Source organism: Eulemur rufifrons, chromosome 3, assembly GCF_041146395.1.
Source record: "Eulemur rufifrons isolate Redbay chromosome 3, OSU_ERuf_1, whole genome shotgun sequence".
Lineage (NCBI taxonomy): Eukaryota > Metazoa > Chordata > Mammalia > Primates > Lemuridae > Eulemur > Eulemur rufifrons.
In genome coordinates, this window is record NC_090985.1 from 11,181,695 (window position 1) to 11,206,116 (window position 24,422).

The 24,422-nt window shown below is 36.6% G+C and overlaps 1 protein-coding gene across 1 annotated transcript in view; it reads left to right on the top strand.

Moving 5' to 3' along the window:
- The window catches only part of CHD2 (chromodomain helicase DNA binding protein 2), a 119,805-nt gene that overhangs the window by 33,118 nt on the left and 62,265 nt on the right, over positions 1 to 24,422 (top strand). Inside the window, exons 6-16 of the mRNA XM_069466638.1 lie at positions 1,890 to 1,997; positions 4,339 to 4,479; positions 6,208 to 6,341; positions 7,200 to 7,425; positions 8,765 to 8,865; positions 9,841 to 9,885; positions 10,054 to 10,232; positions 12,174 to 12,298; positions 16,669 to 16,885; positions 18,730 to 18,819; positions 19,689 to 19,879. Coding sequence (XP_069322739.1) covers positions 1,890 to 1,997; positions 4,339 to 4,479; positions 6,208 to 6,341; positions 7,200 to 7,425; positions 8,765 to 8,865; positions 9,841 to 9,885; positions 10,054 to 10,232; positions 12,174 to 12,298; positions 16,669 to 16,885; positions 18,730 to 18,819; positions 19,689 to 19,879 — 1,557 coding nt within the window. The remainder of the gene's footprint in view (positions 1 to 1,889; positions 1,998 to 4,338; positions 4,480 to 6,207; positions 6,342 to 7,199; positions 7,426 to 8,764; positions 8,866 to 9,840; positions 9,886 to 10,053; positions 10,233 to 12,173; positions 12,299 to 16,668; positions 16,886 to 18,729; positions 18,820 to 19,688; positions 19,880 to 24,422) is intronic.

Here is a 24,422-nt window from a genome sequence, read left to right on the forward strand (position 1 = left end):
ATGTTTCTTCCTTCCTCCCTACAAGAGAGAAATGAGCCAGTTTCCTGTGATATCTTGTTTAATCTTCAAGTAAACGAAAGCTGTTTGGGGTAGCAGGACACTTGTAGGTTATGGCTCTTTTAAGCCTTGTAAGATCTCAAGGAGCAAAGGAACACCTATCTCATCTAACAATCATTAAAAACTACATTTTTAGCTAAATAGATTATTTAGTTACATGATAATTTATCATTCAAAATAATTTTAGGGACTGTTTCCTCAAATGCATTCCTTTTTTTTTTTTGGAGTCAGAGTCTTGCTTTGTTGCCCGGGCTAGAGTGCGTGCCGTGGCATCAGCCTAGCTCACAGCAACCTCAAACTCCTGGGCTCAAGCGATCCTCCTGCCTCAGCCTCCCTAGTAGCTGGGACTACAGGCATGTGCCAGCATGCCCGGCTAATTTTTTTTTCTATATATATTTTAGTTGGCCAGATAATTGCTTTCTATTTTTAGTAGAGACGAGGTCTCGCTCTTGCTCAGGCTGGTCTCGAACTCCTGACCTCGAGCGATCCACCTGCCTCGGCCTCCCAGAGTGCTAGGATTATAGACGTGAGCCACTGCGCCCGGCCCTCAAATGTATTCTAATGACTTAGTAGAGTGGTTCTCAAAGAAGTTTCTCCCAAGTATCAGCATCACCTGTTAATTTGTTAAAATTCAATTTTTTAAGTCTCACTGGAGACCTACTGATCAGAAAGTCCTTAACAAGCCCATTAGGTGGTTCTGATATATGATAAAATTTGGGAACTACTGATCTAATATATATTAGTGCTTTAATCTTGTCAATGATAGTAGTAAATCAGGCCGAGCGCGGTGGCTCACGCCTATAATCCTAGCATTCTGGGAGGCCGAGGCAGGAGGATCGTTTGAGCTCAGGAGTTCGAGACCAGCCTGAGCAAGAGCGAGACCGTGTCTCTACTAAAAATAGGAATGAAATTAGCTGAACAACTAAAAATATATAGAAAAAATTAGTCGGGCATAGTGGCGCATGCCTGTAATCCCAGCTACTCAGGAGGCTGAGGCAGAAGAATTGCTTGAGCCTAGGAGTTTAAGTTTGCTGTGAGCTAGGCTGATGCCATGGCACTCTAGCCCAGGGAACAGAGTGAGACTCTGTCTCAAAAAAAAAAAAAAAAAAAGATGATAGTAGTAAATCAAAATAGAATATGACAAATCAAGCAGCATTTTATTTTCAGAATAAATGGTTTTAAAAAAAAGTATGTCCTTCTTTCCTTTTTTTCTTTCTTCCTTTCTTTCTCCCTTTTCTTTTCTTTTCTTCTTTTCTTTCTTTTCTTTTCTTTGTTTCCTTTCTTTCCTTCTTTCTTTCTTTCTCTTGCTCTGTCACCTGGGCTAGAGTACCGTGGCATCAGCTTAGCTCACAGCAACCTCAAACTCCTGGGCTCAAGCGATCCTCCTGCCTCAGCCTCCTGAGTAGCTGAGATTAAAGATTCACGCCACCACACCCAGCTAATTTTTTCTATTTTTTAGTTGGCCGGTTAATTTTTTTCTGTTTCTAGTAGAGACAGGGTCTCGCTCTTGCTCAGGCTGGTCTCGAACTCCTGACCTCAAGCGATCCTCCTGCCTTGGCCTCCCAGAGTGCTAGAATTACAGGCGTGAGCCGCTGTGCCTGGCCTCTATATTTATTTTTGTTACCAGAGATAAAATAGGAATAGATATTATATATATATAGTCCAAGAATCACTGCCATAATTTACTTGGAGCTAGAATAAATCTCTTTTACCATATCTAAAGTGTGCGTGTTCTGCCTTTTGGATAATCAGATTGAAATTGGGTTTGTCAGTTTATTTAGCTTGAAGAATTCTTTTAGAAAAAAATTATTTTGTTTGGCTTCTGATCGCAGAGAAAAATGGAAACGGGAGCCCTCAGAAGACGAACATGAACAAGGCACCAGTGCAGAGAGTGAGCCAGAGCAAAAGAAAGTGAAAGCCAGAAGACCTGCCCCCAGAAGGTGCACTGTTTGCTTAATCTCTGCTTCTGGATGAGCTTGATTTGTGTTAGATTGAGAAGGACGATGTCATGCTGAATGAGGGCCTTAATCAGATGACGGTGTGTTTTGATTCTGGGTTTTAGATGTCCGTGGTTCACCTTGTGCCAGCCTTACATTGTGTAGATCTTCATGCTTCTTACTTCACAGTGACTAGTTATGGTGGGGTGAATGTGTCTTCGGCTTTTAAAAAATTCCTTGTTTGTCCAGCTTACCAGTTCTTTTTGGGAGAACTAATTCTTAAGTTTAGTAGAACACTGTTTGCCTAGTTTAAAGCATACTTGAGTGTTTATTATCTTGTTCATATACTCTGTAGAACACTAATCAGAGACTCTGTGACGAGGAGGTAGGCTGAATTAGCAGCAGATTTTGGTAATTTTTGATAAGATAGGTGGCAGCCTAAGGTGCTAGTGACAGGAAAAGGAAGGCAGGAGGCAGACAGGCCCCAGGAACATTTTCTTTGTTGTAGTATTGCTTAGGATGGGATTTGGGCCAAATCCCACCAACCACCTATTTTTGTATGGCCTGTCAGCTAAAAATAGCTTTTATAGATAAACATTTTTATTAATAATTTATAGTTTGATGATAGCACTGAGTTTGAACCCCAATTAAGTGAAATGTTTATCTCCTTAGGAAGAATTCTATTCTTCTCATTAGTAGGTATATTTCACAATACATACACTTGATGATGATTTTATTTTGAATTTTGTCAAAAAGTCAGATTTTGTGAGTGAAAAGTTACTTCATCTTGTTATGTAAGTTCCTATATCATGGCCTCGGTTTTGCCTCTTGGCTGGGAAAGTCTGAAATATTTGCTCTCTGGGCATTTATAGGAAAAGTTTACCAACCTCTGGCCTCGGAAATTGTATTTGCCCCCTACCCTTGCAGGGAAATTCATCAACTTAAGTTTTGTCTTCTTTCATCTGAATTTAAGCTCTCAGAACTGAAGTGTCACTCCAGTTCTGTCTTCTAGAATATTACTCATTATTTTTAAAATCCTTATCTGTCTAGGATTGGTTATGGTAGGCATGAGAGTGACAGATAAACATGATTATGAGTTTCCATTTCTCTCCTTCTCTTACTGATTTCACCGTTTTATTGATGGAATATTTGAGGATTCCCATATCTAGAGAGGTTCTAGACACTGGCTTTCATGGGAGTCAACAGGGGATGTATATGAGAATCTGCAGAGCAGCCATCTCCCTAGTCTCTTCCAGTAGGTCTGTGGCAGGGCACGGTCCCTTAGGTAGTCTTCCAGGTATATATCATGCACTTTTGAGAAAAATATATGTGTAGTTATTTCTTGTCTTTTACTCCCTTTACATAGATAATAGCATTCTGCTTCTTGTTCTGCGTATTTCTTTCCTCATCTTGGAAATTTTTTCATATCAGTACACAGAAAACTCCCTTTTTCTTTTCTTATGACTACATAGTACTCTATTTTTATGGCCACATAGTACTGTTTAGTTCACAGTTGAAGAACCTTTAGAGTTTTCTAATCTTTTGTTATTGTAAATAATGCTATAGTGAATACCTTATTATGCCTGTATAGGCGGGTGCATATCTGTAGGATCAATTCCTACAAGTAAAATTATTGTATTTTTAAGTTTCATAGATATTTCTGAATTGCCTACCAAAGCGATACCATCACACCATGCCGTGTATGTATTTTTAATCACCTTCATATTGGAAATGCAAATTTCCAGTGAATTAGAATCTCAGGGATTAGGATTCAGGAATATGCATTTTTAACATTCCTCAATTGAATGTTACGTTCCTATATATCAGCGGTCCCCAACCTTTTTGGTACCAGGACAGGTTTCATGGAAGACAGTTTTTCCATGGACCTGGTGGGGGTATGGCAGTATGGTTTTGGGATGATTTAAGTACATTACATTTATTGTGCCCTTTCTTTCTATTATTATTACATTGTAATATATAATGAAATAATTATACCCACCATAATGCAGAATCAGTGGGAGCCCTGAGCTTGTTTTCCTGAAACTAGAAGATCCCATCTGGGGGTGATGGGAGACAGTGACTGATCTGACAGGAGGTGGAGCTCAGGCGGTGATGCCAGCAATGGGGGCAGCTGTAAATACAGACGAAGCTTTGCTTGCGTGCCTGCTGCTCACCCTCTGCAGTCTTGTTCCTGACAGGGCGTGGACTGGTACCGGTCCTTGGCCCCGAGGTCGGGGACTGCAGCTATATGTACCACTGCTCTGGGAAATACTGTTACATAGATCTGAAGTAGGCACCAAATGATAAAGTAAAAGCTTTGCCATTTTTTCTTTTCTCATTTTAGAACAGTGCCCAAACCCCGTGTTAAAAAGCAACCTAAGACTCAGCGTGGAAAGAGAAAAAAGCAGGATTCTTCTGATGATGATGATGAAGATGATGAAGCTCCCAAAAGGCAGACTCGTCGAAGAGCAGCTAAAAATGTTAGGTAAGTTGTGCCCCAAACTTTTTCATTGGTGTGAAGGTGAGGGTTATAACTTGTTTCTATTAAGTCCAGAATTGTGCATTTGATAGGTAAAAATAACAACTTATGTCTTGAAGTTACTTTTGGAAATCTGGTCAGCCTTCTTGCAAAAGGGATGATATTGAGCCAAAGGGAATATGAAAAGACTAGCAACAGCTCATTGCAAGCCTTCATTCCTGTAGAGATTTGCTTCAAGTTCATGTCCTGTTAGTGGTGGCTTAGTGGCATTATATTTATTTCATCATATTCTTTTTCAGGAAAGATGTTTGGATTATATATTCTCACTTTGGAATTGTTCGTTGAGTCAAACAAAGTTTTCTTTTTTTTCTTTTTCTTTTCTTTTTTTGTTAAGAGACAAGGTGTCGCTCTGCCCAGGCTGGAGTGCAGTGGTGTGGTCTTATCTCACTGCCACCTCGAACACCTGGGCTCAAGCGATCTTCCCTCCTCAGTCTCCCAAAGTGCTAGGATTACAGGTGTAAGCCACCGTACCTGGCCCTCAAAGTTTTCTGACGTTTAGCTTATGTACTGATACTTGGAGATGATAATTTTATCAAGCTTACTAGTAGGATATTAGCATTAATAAAACGTGAAATAAAGAAATAAATATATGCAAATACTAATATTTTACTTTATAGGGATCAAAAAACATTTAATTTACCTTTATCCCAGCCTGAGCAAGAGTGAGACCCCGTCTCTACTAAAAATAGAAAGAAATTATATGGACAACTAAAATATATATATATACAAAAAATTAGCCGGGCATGGTGGCGCATGTCTGTAGTCCCAGCTACTGGGGAGGCTGAGGCAGTAGGATCGCTTAAGCCCAGGAGTTTGAGGTTGCTGTGAGCTAGACTGACGCCACGGCACTCACTCTAGCCCGGGCAACAGAGTGAGACTCTGTCTCAAAAAAAAAAAAAAAAAAAAAAAAAAAAAATAATTTACCTTTATGAGTTTTCTTTTTAGAGGACTTTAGAGGTTTCTTTTGGTCTTAGAGATGGTGAAACTGAGTTCTGGAGATACTATTAACTTACCCAGTGTATCCAATTAATAATTCCAAAGCTAGGACTAGGCTTGAGCATGTTAGTGTATAGCTTAGCACTTTTCCTTACTCTAACAGTACTGAATCCAGGATTATGTTTTACTTTTTCATGACTCTTAAGCCATTTGTTGTTAATACATGGTGGAAGGTTACATTTTAATATTTTATTACCAGGAAGTACATGTGTTGAATTTCCCAACAGTTTATGAGTACTTAAGTTTCATATTCTTGTTACTGGGAGAAAAATCCAGGGTTGAAGCATTTAATTTTAGAAATATTGCTTCTCTTTTGTCTGATGAAATAGTAGCAATTTTTTTCTTTCAGTATGCTTTTTTTTTCTTTGTGGTAGTTTCTTTGTTTACATAGTAATGATCTGATACTAAAAAATGAAAAAATAGGAGGGCCTTTGTAGTTTTCTGTATCTTGCTTACACAACATAAATATCTAGTGTTTTTAGTTTGAAATAGGAGTTGGCCTTCCTGCAGTTATCTATGAGCACACATCAGTAGCTTACGTAGGGAGGAAATAAGCTTTGCACCCACTGACTGGCAAATCTATGGTTCCTTGTTCTAGTGATGTTATGTATGGAAGTGTTTAATTCTGAAAAGAGAAGTTTATTTTTAGATATTTATTCAGCATTATTCCTCTTGCAGTTATAAAGAAGATGATGACTTTGAGACTGACTCAGATGATCTTATTGAAATGACTGGTGAAGGAGTTGATGAACAACAGGATAATAGTGAAACTATTGAAAAGGTCTTAGATTCAAGACTGGGAAAGAAAGGAGGTAATATATTTGGGAAGCAAATTACTTTTTATATCTACTTAGTAAAGCTCAGATTTTTATGTATTTTAACTCTTACGTGATGAATTTCAGTCCACGCATGTATTCATTGTGAAATGAATCATCATGTTTGAGAGCTGAGGACAAAGGAATGTATCCAATATATCTTTAAGATTTTAAATTAAGCTAGTATAGATAACTTTCATAAAGCAGTGATGTAGCAGAGATGCCGGCTTATTAACATTAACCAAATCTACTTTTAATTGTTTATTAATCTTCTGAAAATACCAAACTTGTTACATACATGTTTGGATAATAGAGTGAAGATTCTTTTTGTATCTAATTTAGATATCTCATAACTTAATTGCTTTAAAGTAACCTTTCCATAAAGGGAATATCAACATAATGCTTAATTCCTTTTCCTTTGTCTTTCTTTGTTTTCTTATTCTGGCTTCACCTGAAGTCAAGAGAGTTATAATAAGGAGCTTTGGGCGAGGGGACATTTGTTGGGGGAGAGTATATTTTGATTTTCTAGTCTTATTCCTGGACAGAAGGAGTTGTTTTCTGAGTTAGTAAGGGACCATAACAAAAGGATGTTGCTGCTTTATTTTTATTTTGTTTGGAGAAGGAATTGCTTTGATTTCACCTGCAAATTTTGGAATACAATAAAAATTGGGTTTACATTTTAAAAATATTTGAAATTATTGATCGAATGAGTATTTATGAGTTTCTGCTTATTTCAAGTAAAGGATTTTGGTACTTCATCCAAAAAGAGACTCTTTAGAGAATTGCTTACTTGGGAAGCTTTTCAATGTCTCGTTTAATATACTCTGTTTAAAGTTTAATTTAATCCTTTTACAGCCACTGGAGCTTCTACTACTGTATATGCAGTTGAAGCTAATGGAGACCCTAGTGGTGACTTTGACACTGAAAAGGATGAAGGTGAAATCCAATACCTCATCAAGTGGAAGGGTTGGTCTTACATTCACAGCACTTGGGAGAGTGAAGAATCCTTACAGCAACAGAAAGTAAAAGGCCTAAAAAAACTAGAGAATTTTAAGAAGAAAGAGGATGAAATCAAGCAATGGTACATTTTCCATCATGTATTAAAAAAATATATTTTGCCTGAGGGAAGGGATGGTTTTTAAATAATGCATGGAGAACACGGCTGTCTAGGATCTCAGAGTTTTTGCCTTGATCATCTGAACATGAAGCCATCTATAATTCTCTTTTATAGAATTGTGACTTGAAGACTATATATTTTTGTGTGTGGTTACCAAGTCTTTAGAGTTAATAATACTAAGTAGCTCATTGAGCATTTTCCACACATTATCTCTTTAATCTTCAGAATAAATGCATGAGATTTGTACTGTTGTTACCCTGTTTTATAGATGGGAATAGTGGACCCATCTCTCCAAGGGGACCCAGGATTTGAATTCTGGAGGCCTGACCCCAGAGTGCATTTCTTAAACACCTTACTATTTTCCCCTGGGTAGGCTGGGATCACTTAAATGTGAAGAGTTAATATTCTGGAATTCTCTACGTTTTGATACGTTTAAAATCAATCTTGGTTTTACACAATTTGCAAAAATGATATGAAGGAAATGATTAGATAACTTCTGAAACCGTTATAGTCCGTTGTGTTTTTAGTTTACTTACACTTTGCATGCATTAGGTTGCACATGAGAAATACGTGGTCCTATAGTGCAAACAAAGTTAAACTGAGTAATGAGATATCAGGTTCAACCTGAAGACATACCTGTCAGTGCAATGTGATCAGGTAATTTTTCTTTCCGGAATGTGGACAAATGGTTCTAATTCTGGTTTTACTACTATGCAAAATGTGCTACTTTAGTAAATTATATATTTTTCCTTTGACTCAAAACCAAAAATATGTACCACTAAGATAGAGGAATAGGTTTATAAAGTAATTAGGAATTTGAAATCCTCTGAAATACAATAATATCTAATAACAAGTTGCTGTTGCTTTCCTTTTAAAGATTTCTGGTATTAAGAATAACTAGTTTTCCAAAAGCATCATAAATCAATCTTGATACATAAACTCATACATTTATGAGAAAAGGTATTTATTTTTTAAATCTGGAAGATAGTTTTATTTTCCTGATCTGTTTAGATATGTGAATTTATCACATGAAATAGGTACTTTTAGGTTTCCTCTTAGGTATAACACATTAGACGGGCAAACAACTGGTAAACCTTTCTGAGTCTAAGGTTTTTAGTGTTTTCTAAAAGTATTTTTTTTTTTTGTAAAATCTCTGGCCTAATTACTAGTAAAGATTACTAAAGGGACAGGTAGAAGTTAAAAATAGGTTTTCTTTTTCACCATTGACTTTTGCCTTGATACGTTGTGTATAGATCCCCAAATTCTAATTAGGATTTACTTTTTCTATCTATCTTTCATCCAGGTTAGGGAAAGTTTCTCCTGAAGATGTGGAATATTTCAACTGCCAACAGGAGCTGGCCTCAGAGTTGATTAAACAGTATCAGATAGTAGAAAGAGTAATAGGTAAGTACATGGAAACTTATTTTAGCCATGTTTGAGCTCAAGGAATAATGGCTTTTGCTTTTGGGAGTAATATAAATTAAAACATGCATTACTTTTTGAGTGGAGGCTGATGCCTAGATTTATTTTGAAGCAAAAGCTTGCAAGATATGCTGGTAAATTTGGATGTGGAGGATGAGAGAAAGAGGTGTTAAGGATAATGTAAAGGTTTTTGGCTTGAGCTTATAGGAGAAGAGAGAGATTATTTACTGAAATGGAAAGATGAAAGGAAGAGCTGATTTTTGTAGTGGAAACCAAGCGCTTTGTTTGATATTTCTAAGTTTGATATATTTCTTGGTCATCTAAGTGGACAGTATTGTGACGTCTGGAGCATATGTTAGCCTGTAGCTTAGAACTCAGTCTAGGCTGGAGATGTGTATTTGGGAATTTATCAGTGTATAGGTAGTATTTAATGCCTCAAATTTTACGAGATCATCAGAAATAGAGTTTACATGGTGAGAAGAGGAAGTCTGAGAGCTTTCCAGCTTTTGGGAGTCAGAAGCCAGCAGAGGAGACTGAGAAGGAACAGCCAGTGAGATAGGAGAGCTGAGAGAGAGTGGGCTACTGGAAGCCAGATGATTCACATGGCCGAGAAGGAGGGATTGCTGTTAGTCAAAGGACCATGAGGACTGGGACTTGGTCCTTGAAAATTTGGCAACAGGAATGGCACTGGTGAAGGGATCCGTGGAGTGATGGGGGTATAGGCCAGAGTGGGGTGGGTTCAAGACAGAAGGAGGTGAGTAGTGAGTATAAACAGCTCTTTGAGGGAGTTTCATTAAGGGGAACAGAGAATCAGGGTGCTAGCCTGAGAATGATTTATTCTTTTAAGATGTGAGATGGTAGAACATATATGTATTCTTATTCATAGAACCTAAAATCTCTCTCTTTTTTTTTGATTATAGTTGTAACTTTTCTGTCTTACTTTTTGCATTTGTTTAGCTGTGAAGACAAGTAAATCTACATTGGGTCAAACAGATTTTCCAGGTAAGCAAGAGATCTCATGTATAAATGTTTAGCATTTAAGAGCAGTTCATGTTTTGCAAATTATTTAGTTTTACCACCTAGTATTTCATTGGTTATGCATAAAACAGAACATCACTTCCCATCTTTAATTGACAGTTGCTGATCTGTAAATTTCTGTATACAAAATAGCTCATAGTCGGAAGCCGGCACCTTCAAATGAACCTGAATATCTTTGCAAATGGATGGGACTGCCCTATTCAGAGTGTAGCTGGGAAGATGAAGCCCTGATTGGAAAGAAATTTCAGAACTGCATCGATAGCTTCCACAGTAGGAACAACTCAAAAACCATCCCTACAAGAGAATGCAAGGTGTGGTGTTGTTGGCTTTTGGTTTTTCAGGGTAAAGATATATTCATACAAAGGGTTTGTCACATAGATATTGAGAAGAGAAAATATTACAAAAGTAAATGATGATTCCTATTTTGAAGTTGACAAGGATGATTTAAATGTGACATTAAAGAAAACAATAGGAGATGAATTGTATAGTGGCTTTGCTGACTTCTTTAATCTTATAATTTACAGAATTAGAAATAGACCTATTGTGGAGAATACTTGAAGGATTTAGGCATTTTAAAAAAGAAGTGACAGGTAAAGGGAGAGTGTCTTTGACTTCTAAGTTAGAAACTAAATATATAAGCTTATTTGGTAGATTGGCTGTACAAATGCTTTTCCTTAGAATTTATTCCATCTGGAAAGTGCCATGCTTGGGTCTTCAAATTAATAAAAGTATATATCAGACATGGGCTCTGTCACTGAGAAGTTGATGTTCAAGTTAATAGCACCAAAATTTTGTCTGTGAAAAGTACTGTGTAACTGCAGGTCACACAAGTGTGATAGAGAACATGTAGTCAGAGAAGTACACAGGTAGAAATGTCTGTGCTCCAGTGTTCATTTAAGGGGTTTTAAGAACAAGTTGTGGTGCTTGCACTGCCCCTGGCCCTTCAAGGATGTATCGGTTCTGCTGGATAGACAGACAAGAGGGGGCCCAGGGTACTGGCCTCCTGGGAAAGGCATCAAGAGAAAGATTCTTTTAGTGCAATAGGAGAACTTTCAGACCCCAGTGGTGGAAAAGGGAGATGATGGTGAGTGCATTGAGGTCAAAGTGTGTCTTGGCTACCTTGAAGGTTATTTTGACTCTACCTTATGGGATAGAATAGCAGCAGGATGAAAACAGTATTTTATTTAGAAAGCTTCATCTAATGGCAGTGTGTAAGAAACTCTAGAGTAATTATTAAAGCCAGAAGGTCCAGCCAATAAGATGTCATAGAAGTCCATGAATGAAGAATTAGTGAGAGGACAAGCTCTAAGTAGCAGTGGTGTAGAAGGATTGGATAGAAGAACAATTATGGGGTAGGTTTGGTAGGAGTAGATGGATGGCTGGTTTCTGGAGGGTGACAGTGAGGAGTGAGATTCTGTTCACTGCCAGGTACCCTCACAGGAGTGCTGAAACCATCAATAACCTTGTCAAATACTCTTATTAGGATTATGCTTCTCATAATAGACTCTACAGAGCACTAACCTTCAGAGAAATGCTCCCTGTAAAAGGACTTCTGTGGCCAAATGACTTTGGGATCCATTTCCGAATGAATTTCTCCTAGAAATTCACACTACAGACACACATCTTAGACTTTGAAAAGTCATGAGTAAAGAAATTTGTATAACTTTTTGATCCATTGTGTCCCAAACTGATTTGGCCACAGAATCCACCTTTTGTGCAAACCACAGACACTTGGCCTTACTAAAATGCTATTCTTCAAACCTTTGGAGGTGAAGACCTTCCCTTCAGAAAACCAAACTCTCACAATTGGGGGTTTAAGGTAGGTGGGCTGTGTTTCAGAATTTGTACAAATCCCATTTTGGTAAAGTTCTGCTGCAGTTAGCATATGACAGATTTTTGCAGAGGAATTGTTTTGTAGTGTTTAGAATAAGGTAAAGGTAACTCTGAGAATAGGAGACTCTTACTCCCATACTGTAGAAAAGATACAAAAATAAAGTGCTACTTAATGATGTTCACAAACTTATTTCAGGAAAGGAGGAAGTTAACTAAAAAGTATTTTATTTTAGGATGAACTCTGGCTTTAGGAATATAATATGACCATGAAGAAAATGGTGCATGGAGGTGGTGGTTTATATGTGCAATTTAAATTTTTATACTTTGGTGCAGGGTATGTAAATTGTGGCTAGCATTTTAACATAGGAGCAGGAAGAAAATTTTCTCAGACCTGGGCTTTGTCAATTTTTGTTTATCAGGCCCTGAAGCAGAGACCACGATTTGTAGCTTTAAAGAAACAGCCAACATATTTAGGAGGGGAGAATCTGGAGCTCCGAGATTATCAGCTAGAAGGTCTCAACTGGCTTGCTCATTCCTGGTGCAAGTAGGTAGAAAAATATGTTTGACATTTTCTTTACTGTTTTTGGCTTCTTTATTGTTAGATGCGAAGAATTACTTCTTCGTACTTTATACTACAGAAATAAAATCATGTGATTGAGAGAAGCCCCTCTTGGGAGTTTTTGTATGTGTAATACCATTTTATTCTGAAGTAAAGAGTACTTTGATATTTCAATATTTTGGGGGTAATTTGTCACTGCCAGAAACCTGTATCATAATATGTTACTCATGAGAGTAAATAGCAAGTTAATTTGCCCAAATTTTTAATGAGGAAGGAGTTAGTTATTCTTAGAAGAAAATATCTTTTTTGCATGTGCTTTCTTTCTAGGCCAGGGAAACCTTTAGCTTAACTTGCTGTGGTATTGCTGTAGAGTGTGATTTCCCACCCTGTATAGGCTGTCCTGAGTAGTGGAAGGTCTCTGATGGTTGAACCTGTGAAAGTATCCTTACTCCTTAATTTGGGGAAATAAAAAAAGAGAGAGAGAGAGATGAGACAATGGTAGCTCTTGAGGTGTAAAGGTACTTTTGGGCAGTACTTACACACTTCATTTTCCAAATTCAGTCACAAATTCAAGCAGTTCATAATTGCTAAATGCCAGGGACCCATCTAGGCCTTGAGAATTTAACAACGAACTCAGACATGATTTCACTGTCCTCACCGAACATACAGTGTGAAAAGTACCTTTAATTCCCACCTACAGATTCCTTTCCCTACATGCAAACTCTTAATTTCTTCAGTGTTTTATAGTAAAGCAAAAATCTTCATTTCAGAATTAAAATACTCTCTAAAAATAAAAACACGGATTTTTTTTCAATGCCAAAAAGACAGTTTCTAGCTATAGAGGTACATTTACAATGCGTGTTTCCCAAGTGAACCATCTACTACTCTTTGTACTGTAAAATCTAATAAAATATTTAATATTCAATTATGAAAGTTAAATATCTTGAGAAACTTCATTTTGTATGACTGAGAACATAGGCCTGATACAACTATTCTAAATTGCTTGAAATGATTTTCCTTTCAGAGGATAGTGGGACCTTAACTTCTAAAAGTAAGTTAAAAAGCTTAGATGAACTTTAAGAAATTGTATAATTTAACCCTATCATTTTATAGTTGAGAGCTGTTTCTTAGGAGCAAAGGTGCCATGTACCTTGTACCTTGTCTAAAGTCACACAGTTTCCTTGTACTGTCCTTAGCTGGCTTTTTTTTTTTTTTTTTTTACTTTAAAGCGAAGAAATAAAAATTAACTTAAAAGAGCCCAAGCACAGCTGTTATGCCCTGGTCACAGACATGTTACATTAAGTAATGTGCTGTTTTGATCTGGTTTCAGAAAAACAGGTGAACCAATTCAAATCTACTTTAGTCTTTATATGTAGATAGTGGCAGTTTGCTAGAGAGAGGAAATCATGTAGAAACCAAACTCTGCTTCCTCCTCAATAGTGTGAAAGGTGAGAGAAATGAGAAGGAAATTACTGTGTCTAAACTGTACAAAAAATTAGGTATATCTGAGATTTATAGAGGTATGACTTTTCATTCTCCCTTCCCTTAAAGTGGTCTGCTTTGTTCTTTGCTGGACTTTTCCCCTCAAACTAGCCATTCTGTGGAACACGGAATGTATTTTTAAATTTTTTTCTCTCGTTTTGGTGAATTAAATGTTCTGTTTTTCTAATCACTTAGGTTGCCTTTACCTTATATATTACGTTTAGTTTTCTCTGGCTCACTGAGCATGTATTTATATATGTCCAAACCTTCAGTGGCTTTTAATAATGAATCTTTTTTTTTTTTTTTTTTTTTTGAGACAGAGTCTTGCTCTGTTGCCCGGGCTAGAGTGCTATGGCATCAGCCTAGCTCACAGCAACCTCAAACTCCTGGGCTCAAGCAATCTTACTGCCTCAGCCTCCCGAGTAGCTGGGACTATAGGCATGTGCCACCATGCCTGGCTAATTTGTTTCTATATATTTGTAGTTGTCGGGTTAATTTCTTTCTATTTTTTAGTAGAGACGGGGTCTCGCTCTTGCTCAGGCTGGTCTCGAACTCCTGAACTCAAGTGATACTCCCGCCTCGGCCTCCCAGAATGCTAGGATTACAGACGTGAGCCACTGCGTCCGGCCTAATAATGAATCTTTTAATAATGTTTGCAACGTTATGTCGTACATGTGTTCCTAATTTCCTGCCAAACGGGCTATTTTCTTTTCTTAACTTACACATATTTAATTAAGATAGACTAGACATAAACCAAAAAGAAGAAAAAAATAAGGATAAAGTGTCACTGTCATTTTGTTTGCAGGGAGGAATGCGGAAATGGAGCAAATTACCAGTAAAACATGTTAAGACCGTCCCAAAGTAGCTAGGTTACATAATGTTAAAATTCAACTGCCTAAATATTATCCCACTTAATGTACAAATGAGAAAAAGGAGTCAAAAGTTTATCCTGTTTAGTATAAGAATGTTTACATTAAATATATAGCAATTCATTTCTCAGAAAGTGATACTGGCATCTTTTATAAGAAAGAAGTTTCCATTAAGCATTGACTAGAAAATCTCAATTACAACTAAGCAGCTATGCTATACCTCAGTAAGTACCATTAACTGGGCTAGTGTACATTTCGGTTTAATACAGAACTACATTTTGGGTTTTAGAAAGGCAGCAATAATTATATTTTGGCTTTTAGTCTAGATGCTTAACATTGTTAAGGTGACAGTTCAATAATATTAGGTGAATGTAGCTAAAATTTAATGACAATCATCACAATCTTTTACAGACTGTTATATATACACTGTATAATGCTTATGCAGAATGAAACCGGTGTTCTTTTTTTTTTTTTTTTTTTTTTTTTTTGAGACAGAGTCTCACTCTGTTGCCCGGGCTAGAGTGAGTGCCGTGGCTTCAGCCTAGCTCACAGCAACCTCAAACTCCTGGGCTCAAGCGATCCTCCTGCCTCAGCCTCCCGAGTAGCTGGGACTACAGGCATGCGCCACCATGCCCGGCTAATTTTTTGTATATATATATTTTAGTTGTCCATATAATTTCTTTCTATTTTTAGTAGAGACGGGGTCTCACTCTTGCTCAGGCTGGTCTCGAACTCCTGACCTCGAGCGATCCACCCGCCTCGGCCTCCCAGAGTGCTAGGATTACAGGCGTGAGCCACCGCGCCCGGCCAGAATGAAACCGGTGTTCTTAATTGGTGTTTTACACACACACACACACACACACACACAGAACTAAAAAAGGCAATCATTCTAAATGTACTATGTTAAAATATTCTAAATGCAAATATACCATAGAACTAAAGTAATATGAAGAGCACTACTCATTACCTAGGTTTTCACACAAAGCTGAGCCTATATCAGTCATCTTAATCATAATGACTTGTAAAAGCATCAAATTTCCTTTAGAGAAACTATTCTAGGAAAGTTGGTAAATCTCTTGAAAGTTTTACATCTGTAAAACCAGGATAAAGCTACAACTATCTTGAAATCTAAACAAGGTATCAGATGAGACAGTAAGATTCCCAGCCATAAAATTGGCTGTTTTCTATTTCCCAAATATATTTTCCTAACTCTGGTCATTTCTTCAATATTTTTCTTACATCTGGACAGTCCTCTCCTATTAATATCCTGTTAAAATCCAGCCCGTTTCCTAGAGTATTGTTTCTCAAACTGTGGTCCAAGGAACACTTGCATCAGAATCTCCAAAGGTGCTTGTTGAAAATACAGAATCCTGAGCCTTTTGCCACATACTCTCATTCAAGTAGTTCTAGGGTGGGGTCCAGAAATCTGATCTGTAGCCTCTCCGTGCTTCAGGTTGTAGTGTATTTAAAACAATCCCTATGCACCTATGCTAGGTCTAGGGAATAGTGTATATAGCGTTAAACAATGTAGTGGCATGCAGTGGGATCGAAGGGTAATTTGAGCAAAGGTATGTGACTGGGCAGGCTATAGGGCTTACTAGCGGTGGATATGGTCAGTTTGTTTGCCTGTGCTTTCTCTATTGATTGATCTCAAGGTTATGTGCTTGTCTGCACCTTTAATAAAACCTCCCTTCTCTAATTATTAGGAGTAGCCTATGGAAGATAATGTAAAACGCCTGCATTAAGGTAAAGAACATGTTGTTAGTAGGCTGTCGTAGTAATCCAAGCTTTGATTACTTGTTCTGCTATTTATGGCTTCTACTTTCTTTCTGATGTAAGAGGCTTAAGTAATTGCAGATGAGAGGAAATACATTTGAGGCTCGTGAATGATGCCTTGCTTGGCTGTTGCCATGAAGCATTGGTGTCATTGCTATTTGTGCACATACTGGTTTTTGGTGAACTAATGATTTTTTGTTTTGTTTTGTTTTTTCTTTCTTTCTGCAGAAGTAACAGTGTAATCCTTGCTGATGAAATGGGCCTTGGAAAGACCATCCAGACCATATCATTCCTCTCCTACCTGTTCCACCAACACCAGCTGTATGGCCCCTTTCTTATAGTCGTCCCTTTATCCACCCTCACCTCATGGCAGAGGGAGTTTGAAATCTGGGCACCAGAGATTAACGTAGTGGTTTACATAGGTGACCTGATGAGCAGAAATACGGTGTGTAAACAATGAGTTGGGTTAGAATCTGTGTTATAAATGTAACTTGGAAATTGACTTAAAGCCTTTAGTTGAATTATTAGTAAAGTCTTTAGTAAAATTACTATTCTCACACTGTGCCATATCTCCAATATTAGATTTGTGTGTACAAAAATGCAACTCAGGTATTTTTTAAGAAACATATATTTACTATTTAAAGAAAAGCAACAGCAGTGTATGAATGGGAATCTCTGTTAGGTGGATTGCAGTATTTTTTCTCCTCTCTGTCCTTTATACTTCTAAGACTATATAGTATTAGATGATAGAGTTAATACTTTGTGTAACATTAATACTATTTTTGCTACTTGAGCAGAGAGATACTACTGAAAATGATTAAATCCTTAGAATTTATTTCCCAATCTCTTAAAGCAGGTTACATAACTTTTTAAGAAAGGAATTTAAAGTAAAGGAAAACAAGCCATTTTAGGGCTGCAGAAATGAAAATTATTTGCGTGTTACCAAACTTCATTTGGGCATCATGAATTTGAACACAGTGACTTAGGTTTATCTTTGTTTAGCAAATCTTTTCTTGTTACAGACTAACTTTTCTATAAAGCACCTACTATATGCCAGACATTGTGTGGATGTTTATGTATATTACCTGTTATACTTATGGTAGTCTTCAAAGTTGATGGTATTCTTGCCAACTGACTGATGAAGAAATTGTCCCAGGGAGTCTAACACCTGTCCCTGGGTCAGCTAGAATGTTGCAGAGCTGGGTTTGGGACACTGGTTTATCTGGTCTGGAGCTTTGTTCTCTTACCACTGTATGTGAACTGTTTCTTGGAAATTGCTCTTAATAAGAGCAAACCATCAGGAATCTTCAAATATTAGATATATGTTGTAATCATATTTTCATGCTAATTTAAATTTATTTTTATTAAATACTGCCATCATTGGCTATCTGAAACCCTGGCAGATTTCATTGCCCTCATTTTGAGTTTCTAAGTATGTAATAGTTCTTAGCCTTGTTGATTCACTTGTTAACCATTAGAGGAAAAAAAAAAAAAGAGTTTAAAACATGCTTCCAAAAGTGAAGGCAGATAAAGCAAGTGAACTCAGAAAAATTGTGCAGTCATGGAAATTTTCTTTGTAGTCTCCAACACTCCTTTTCTTTGTTCTTTTTTCCCCACTTGGTGGCGATCACCTGCAAGCACTCAGTGTCCTGTTCTCCAGTACCTAACTTGACAACTAAACTGCAAGAGCTTTGTCATGAGCCTTTGTGCTTGCTGAGTGTCTGGTTGTACTTCAGTATGAATATGTTAGTTTTTGTGTTCCTTTACACTGATATTATTGAATTATATTTTTATCCTGTAAGCCTCCGTTTCCTTTTTTTTGGACACATTTCTCTCGTCTGTGATTAACTTTCTTACTGAGCTAGAGGTTGGAATTTGTTTTACTTGTTAACAAATGAATTTTTCTATTCAACAGGTAAACAAATTACATCTTTTTAAGAAATTTCTAGGGATCTGGGAGATCTCTAGTTTAGTTCAGGTCACCAGAGTGGTGAAATGACTTTATTGCTGACAAAACTCATTTTCTTGGTCACATGTGTCTCTGGGAGCCAATTTCTTTGATTTCTGGCAATAAAGATTTTGCTGCTCAGTGGTCTGTGTTTTAATTCTAACTCTTAAACACATACTTTGGTTGCTTAGGTCAATTTATTTAATAGAACATATGAGGTATTCATTAAATTCTAATCAGATTTATTTTTTTATTTGGCATGTTTCTATTGCATCTATTACAAGACTTATATAGAAAGGTAGAAGTAGAAATTGTGTCTTAATTGCCATTTTCTCTTATAGATACGGGAGTATGAATGGATTCATTCCCAGACCAAAAGGCTGAAGTTTAATGCACTTATAACAACATACGAGATCCTCTTAAAAGATAAGGTATGTAATTGGTAGCTAAAAGGCTAAATCTTGTCCAGTGTGACTTATCCAAATGGTAGAGTCTATACCTCCCACCTGCCATGTTATTTTTCTTTCGTTATTTAAAAAAGCAAGCAAATGAACAACCAAAAAATTCCTCAAAGAATATTAAGGTTACAAATAGAAAACAGAACCTTAGAGTTGAAGGGGACCTTAGGTCACCTAGTAGTCCAGTTGAATTAAACAGAATGGAAGGGTATCGAGGCCAGTAACTTACCTGAGATTATAGTCAGCTATTGGAAACTGGGCTTGTATGCCATCTCAGGTATTTCCCATCATATTGTTGTTAAGGCATTTCTCCAGAACAGATGATGTGAATGGTCTCTGTGAGGAGGACAGAAAATGAAGCTCTTTAAAAGTATCTCCTTTCTTCCATTACTAAGAAATATAGGTAGGTAGGTCCCATTGATAATAAGTGCACACAAGTTCAATTTGGTGTCTCTTGATATTTCTGTGCTTCAGGGCTGGGGTGGAGAATAGGCAGGAGCAGGATCTTAATGAAGGGGAGAATACACATCATGTGGTTTTTGGTTTTGTTTTGTTTCTGCCCAGCATACCAATTTTTGTGTTCTTGCTCTGGGGCATGCAGGAATACCTGGTGTAAGAGGCCTGGGTATACTTTTAGATGATGATGTAGTCTTTTAAATAGACACTAATTTGGCAACTAGCAGAATAAACAGAAGAGTCCTAATATATATTAAGTCAGTGAAGAATAAATGTGTCTATGTATACCTTTGTGATGGTATTTGTAACAGAGATAATTAACACTTGAAAGCACCTTTGGGATCCCTTCTGACCTGGTGGCTCGTTCTGTTTTGTTTTTACTTTAGACTGTGCTGGGCAGTATTAACTGGGCCTTTCTGGGAGTGGATGAAGCCCATCGGTTGAAGAATGATGACTCTTTATTGTATAAAACTCTGATTGATTTCAAGTCCAACCATAGGCTCCTGATTACGGGGACCCCTCTTCAGAATTCCCTCAAAGAGCTCTGGTCCTTGCTGCACTTTATTATGCCGGAGAAGTAAGCTCCTTACTATGTATTTCAAAAGATGCTAGAATGTCTGAAATGCCAATGCTTTTTAACTTTCTTAATAGACCTTAGGGAAAACAAACAGATGGCCTGGTTTGGGGAAAGCAAATCATTAAACAGAGGCAGGGACAACAGTAGTAAAGTGTTTCACTATAAATGATAGGAGGCAGAAAAATCAGTGTGTTAAGGAGGAAAGCATATTGTCTGTCAAAAGTTTGAATTAGTTAATGCTAATTCAATCACTAATGCAATTAGTTAAGTGTTAAATAGGAACCATCAGACCTTCTCACTGTTGTTGCAAGGCAATGGATATAATTGAAATGAAGTATACAAGGTATACAATCTAACAAGCATTAAAAAACATCTTAAATCCAAATCTTTGATAACAGGAGCATCATCCTTAGGTCTTATTCAAATCTTAACTTATTAAAGAACTGTGAAATGTCTTTATTGAAAAGATTTTTATGGGAGAGATAATATGCACATTTCATAAAAGTTAAAATTATCTGGTGGTGTTCAGTGATACTTGGAATGCAATCTAAATTCATTACTCTAATTTGAAAGACCATACTCAGTCTGGCCCCTTGACGATACTCTGATCTATCTCATACCATTTTCTCTGTCATTCATTATGCATCTGCTATTCTGGTCTTCTTTCTGTCCCTTAGACATGCCAAGCCGTGACTGTGCTTTCCTGCCTGGGATGTTGTTTCTCCTTATCTGCACATGGCTACCCACTTTAATATTTCTGCCCCTGCCTGTGTGACCACCTCCTTTCAGAGGTCTTCTTAGACTACCTAACCTAAAGTAGCCTATTAGACTATGCTTTTTATTATCATTCCTTCTCTGGTTTTTTTTAATTTAGTATAACACCTCTTTTTTTCATTTATTTTCTCATTTGTCTCACGTCCTTAGATTATGCGTGTGAAAATACCAGGGATCTTCGCGTGATTCATGACTGGCTCACGTTGCCTAGAATAGCGCCTGGCTTGCAGTGTTCAATTAATAATTGAATGCAGCAATTTAGTCAATAGTTGTTGTTGTCCAATTGACAGGTAGATGCTCCATTATCTTTTTTTTTTTTTTTTTTTAATTCAGAAAGGATGTGAGTATCTACTGTGTGCTGTGCACTGAACCGGGCACTTTGGACAGCCTGAAGAACGACGTAGTTATGGTTTCTTGCCCTATGTATCATTTAATGTTTTTTAAAATAGCTTTATTGAGATAATTTACGTACTATAAAGTGCACTGTTGTATTTATTATTTTTTAGTAGATTTACAGAGTTGTGCTACCATCGCCATAATCCAGTTTTATAACATTTCCCTCACCCCCCAAAATTCCCTTATGCCTGTTTGAAGTTAATCTCTTGTACCTCTAACCTTAGGCAGCCGCTGCTCAGCTTTTGTCTCTAGAGATTTGTCTTTTCTAGAAATGTTATGTAAGCAGAATCCTAACATGTAGGCTTTTGTTTCTGACTTCTTTCACTTAGCATAATTTTTTGAGATTCATCCATGTCAGAGCCTATCAGTAATTGTTCTCTTTTAGTGGGTATGATACCTCATTGCATACTTACTCAGTCACCAGTTGATGAACATTTGGATTGTTTGATTTTGGGGCTATTATACCTTTGTGTGGGCATATGTTTTTCTTTCTCTTGCTTAGATACTTAGAAGTGGAATTGCTGGGTTGTCTGGAAAGTTTATATTTAATTTTTTATATACTACCACGCTGTTTTCCAAAGTGACTATACCCTTGTATACTCCTACCAGAAACATTTGAAGGTTCTAGTTTCTCTATGTTGTCACTAGTACTTAGTGTGTACTGTCGGTCTTTTTGATTCTAGCCGTTCTGGTGATTGTGTATCTTGTGGTTTTAACTTGCATTTCATAGTGACTAATGATTTTGAACATCTTTTCATGTGTCCATTAGCCATTTGTATGTCTTCAGTAAAATGTCTAAATCTTTTGCCATTTTTTTAGTTGGATTGTTCATCTTATTATTAAATAGAGTTTTAATTTTTTAAATTTTATTATTTTTTAAATTCACCCATCTGCACATTGATATTTCTTTTTTAAAAAATGTTCTAGAGGCCAGGCGTGGTGGCTCATGCCTGTAATCTTAGCACTTTGGTAGGCTGAGGTGGGAGACTGAGGCTGGATGCTGAACTTAGGAGTTTGAGACCAGCCTGAGCAACTGAGACCCCATCCCTAAATAAAATAGAAAAACTAGCCGAGCTTGGTGGTACACAGTCCCAGCTTCTTGGGAGGCTGAGGCAGGAGGATTGCGTGAGCCCAGGAGTTGGAGGTTGCAGTGAGCTGTGATGATGCACTCTAGCCTGGTGTTTCAGAAAAAAAAAATTCTAGAGACAAATGCTTTATCAGTGCAGATGGTCCCTGACAAATAATTTTTCAACTTTACAATGGTGTGAAAGTTATACACATTCAGTAGAATCCATACTTTGAGTATCTATACCAACCATTCTGTTTTTCACTTTCAATACAATATGCAATAAATTGCATGAGATATTCAACACTTTATTATAAAATAGCTTTGTATTAAATGATTGTACTCAATTGTAGGCTAACATAAGTGTTCTGAGCACATTTAAGGTAGGCTAGGCTAAGCTATGAAGTTCGGTAGATAGGAGTGTTTAAAATATTTTAAAATTTTCTTTTATTGGGCAGCCCCCCGAACCAGAATAGGTCCACAGAGACTCCTTAAATGCATATTTGACTTATGATATTTTTAATTTAACGATGAGTTTATCAGGACATAACCTTGTTGTAAGTCAAGGAGCATCCGTACATGGTTTATATACGGGCAAATATTTTGTCCCAATCTGTGGCTTGTCTTTTCATTTTCTTAATGTTGTCTTTTGAAGAGTAAAAGTTTTTCATTTTGACAAGGTATAATTTATCAATTTCTTTCTATGGATTGTGCTTTGGATATTATATCTAAGATTTGCTGGGGACACAAAGATTTTCTTCTTTATTTTCTTCTAGAAGTTTTAGCTGTTATATTAGGTCTGTGTTCCATTTTGAGTTACTTTTTGTTTATAGAGTGAAGTGTGAGGGCCTTAGTTCACTTTTTTGATGGAAGAATTTAGGAAATTGTTCCAGTACCACTTGTAGAAAAGAATATCCTTTCTACTTTGAGTTGCCTTGATAGTTTTGTTGAGAGTCAGTTGAGACCATAAATGTATTGACCTATTTCTGGACTGTCAGTTCTATTTTATTAGTATATATTTCTCTCCTCATGACAATATCACACTTAATATTGAGCCTTCTAATCTGTGGTTATGGAATGTTTTCTCCATTTATTTAGATCTTCTATAATTTTTCCCAGTGTTTAGTAGTTTTCAGTGTACAAATCTTACACTTCTTTTAAAAAATTTATATTTTGAGTGGAATTTTATAAATTTAATTTTCACATTGTGCTATAGTATAGAACTCTACAATTTCGTTTTGTATATTGTTCTTGTAACCTGCAAACTTGATGCACTTATTATTTCCACTGGTTTTTGGTTGTTCTTTGTATTTCTTAATATTTTCTACATACGGAATCATGTCTTCTACATGTAAAAGTTTGTTTTCCAATGTGGATGCTTTTTATTTCTTCTTTCCTTATTGTACTGGCAAGAACCTCCATGTTGAATAGAATTGGTGGGAGCAGGATGGTAGTTATAGATGTTTTTGTAGATATCCTTTATCAGGTTGAGGAAGTTTTTTCTTCTATTCCTACTTTTTGAGAGTTTTTATAACGAATGGGTCTTGGGTTTTGTAAGATGCTACTTTTCCTGTGTCTCTTGAGATGACCATGTGGTTTTGTCCTTTATTCTACTAATATGGTGTATTACATTAGTTGCTCTTTAGGCATTAGGCCGCCCTTCATTCCTAGCATAAATCTGACTTGTTCATAATGTTACTGTTCATATGTGTTACTGGATTCAGCTTGCTTATATTTTATTAAAGATTTTTCATATATGTTTTTTAGGGATTTCAGTCTCTAGTTATTTTCATATTTTTAAAATTTTTTTGTGGTGTGTGCCTGGCTTTGGTATTGGGATGATAGAATGAATTGGAGAGTGTTCCTTCTCTGTTTTCTGAAAGAGTTTATGCATTAATAAGTTTGGAGTTACTTTAAGTATTTGACAGAATTTACTAGTGTGGCTACATGGCTTGTGGGCCTTCATTTTTCTTTGTGGGAAAATTTTTAATGACTAATTTCTAGTTATAGGACTATTTAAGTTTTCTATTTCATCTTAACTCAGTTTTGTTAATTGGTATCTAACTAGGAGTTTATCCCTTTCATATAACTTGTTTAATTTGTTGACATAAAGTTATAGTAGTCCCTCATAATGCTTTTTAAGTTTTTAAGAATCAATAGAGGTCACCATAAGTTTTTGATTTTCGTAATTTGGGCCTTATCTCTTTTTCTTGGTCTAGTTAAGGGTTTAAGAATTTAGTTAATGTTTTCAAAGAAGTCGCTTTTGACTTCATTGGCATTTTCTTCTATTTTGTTTTCTATTTCATT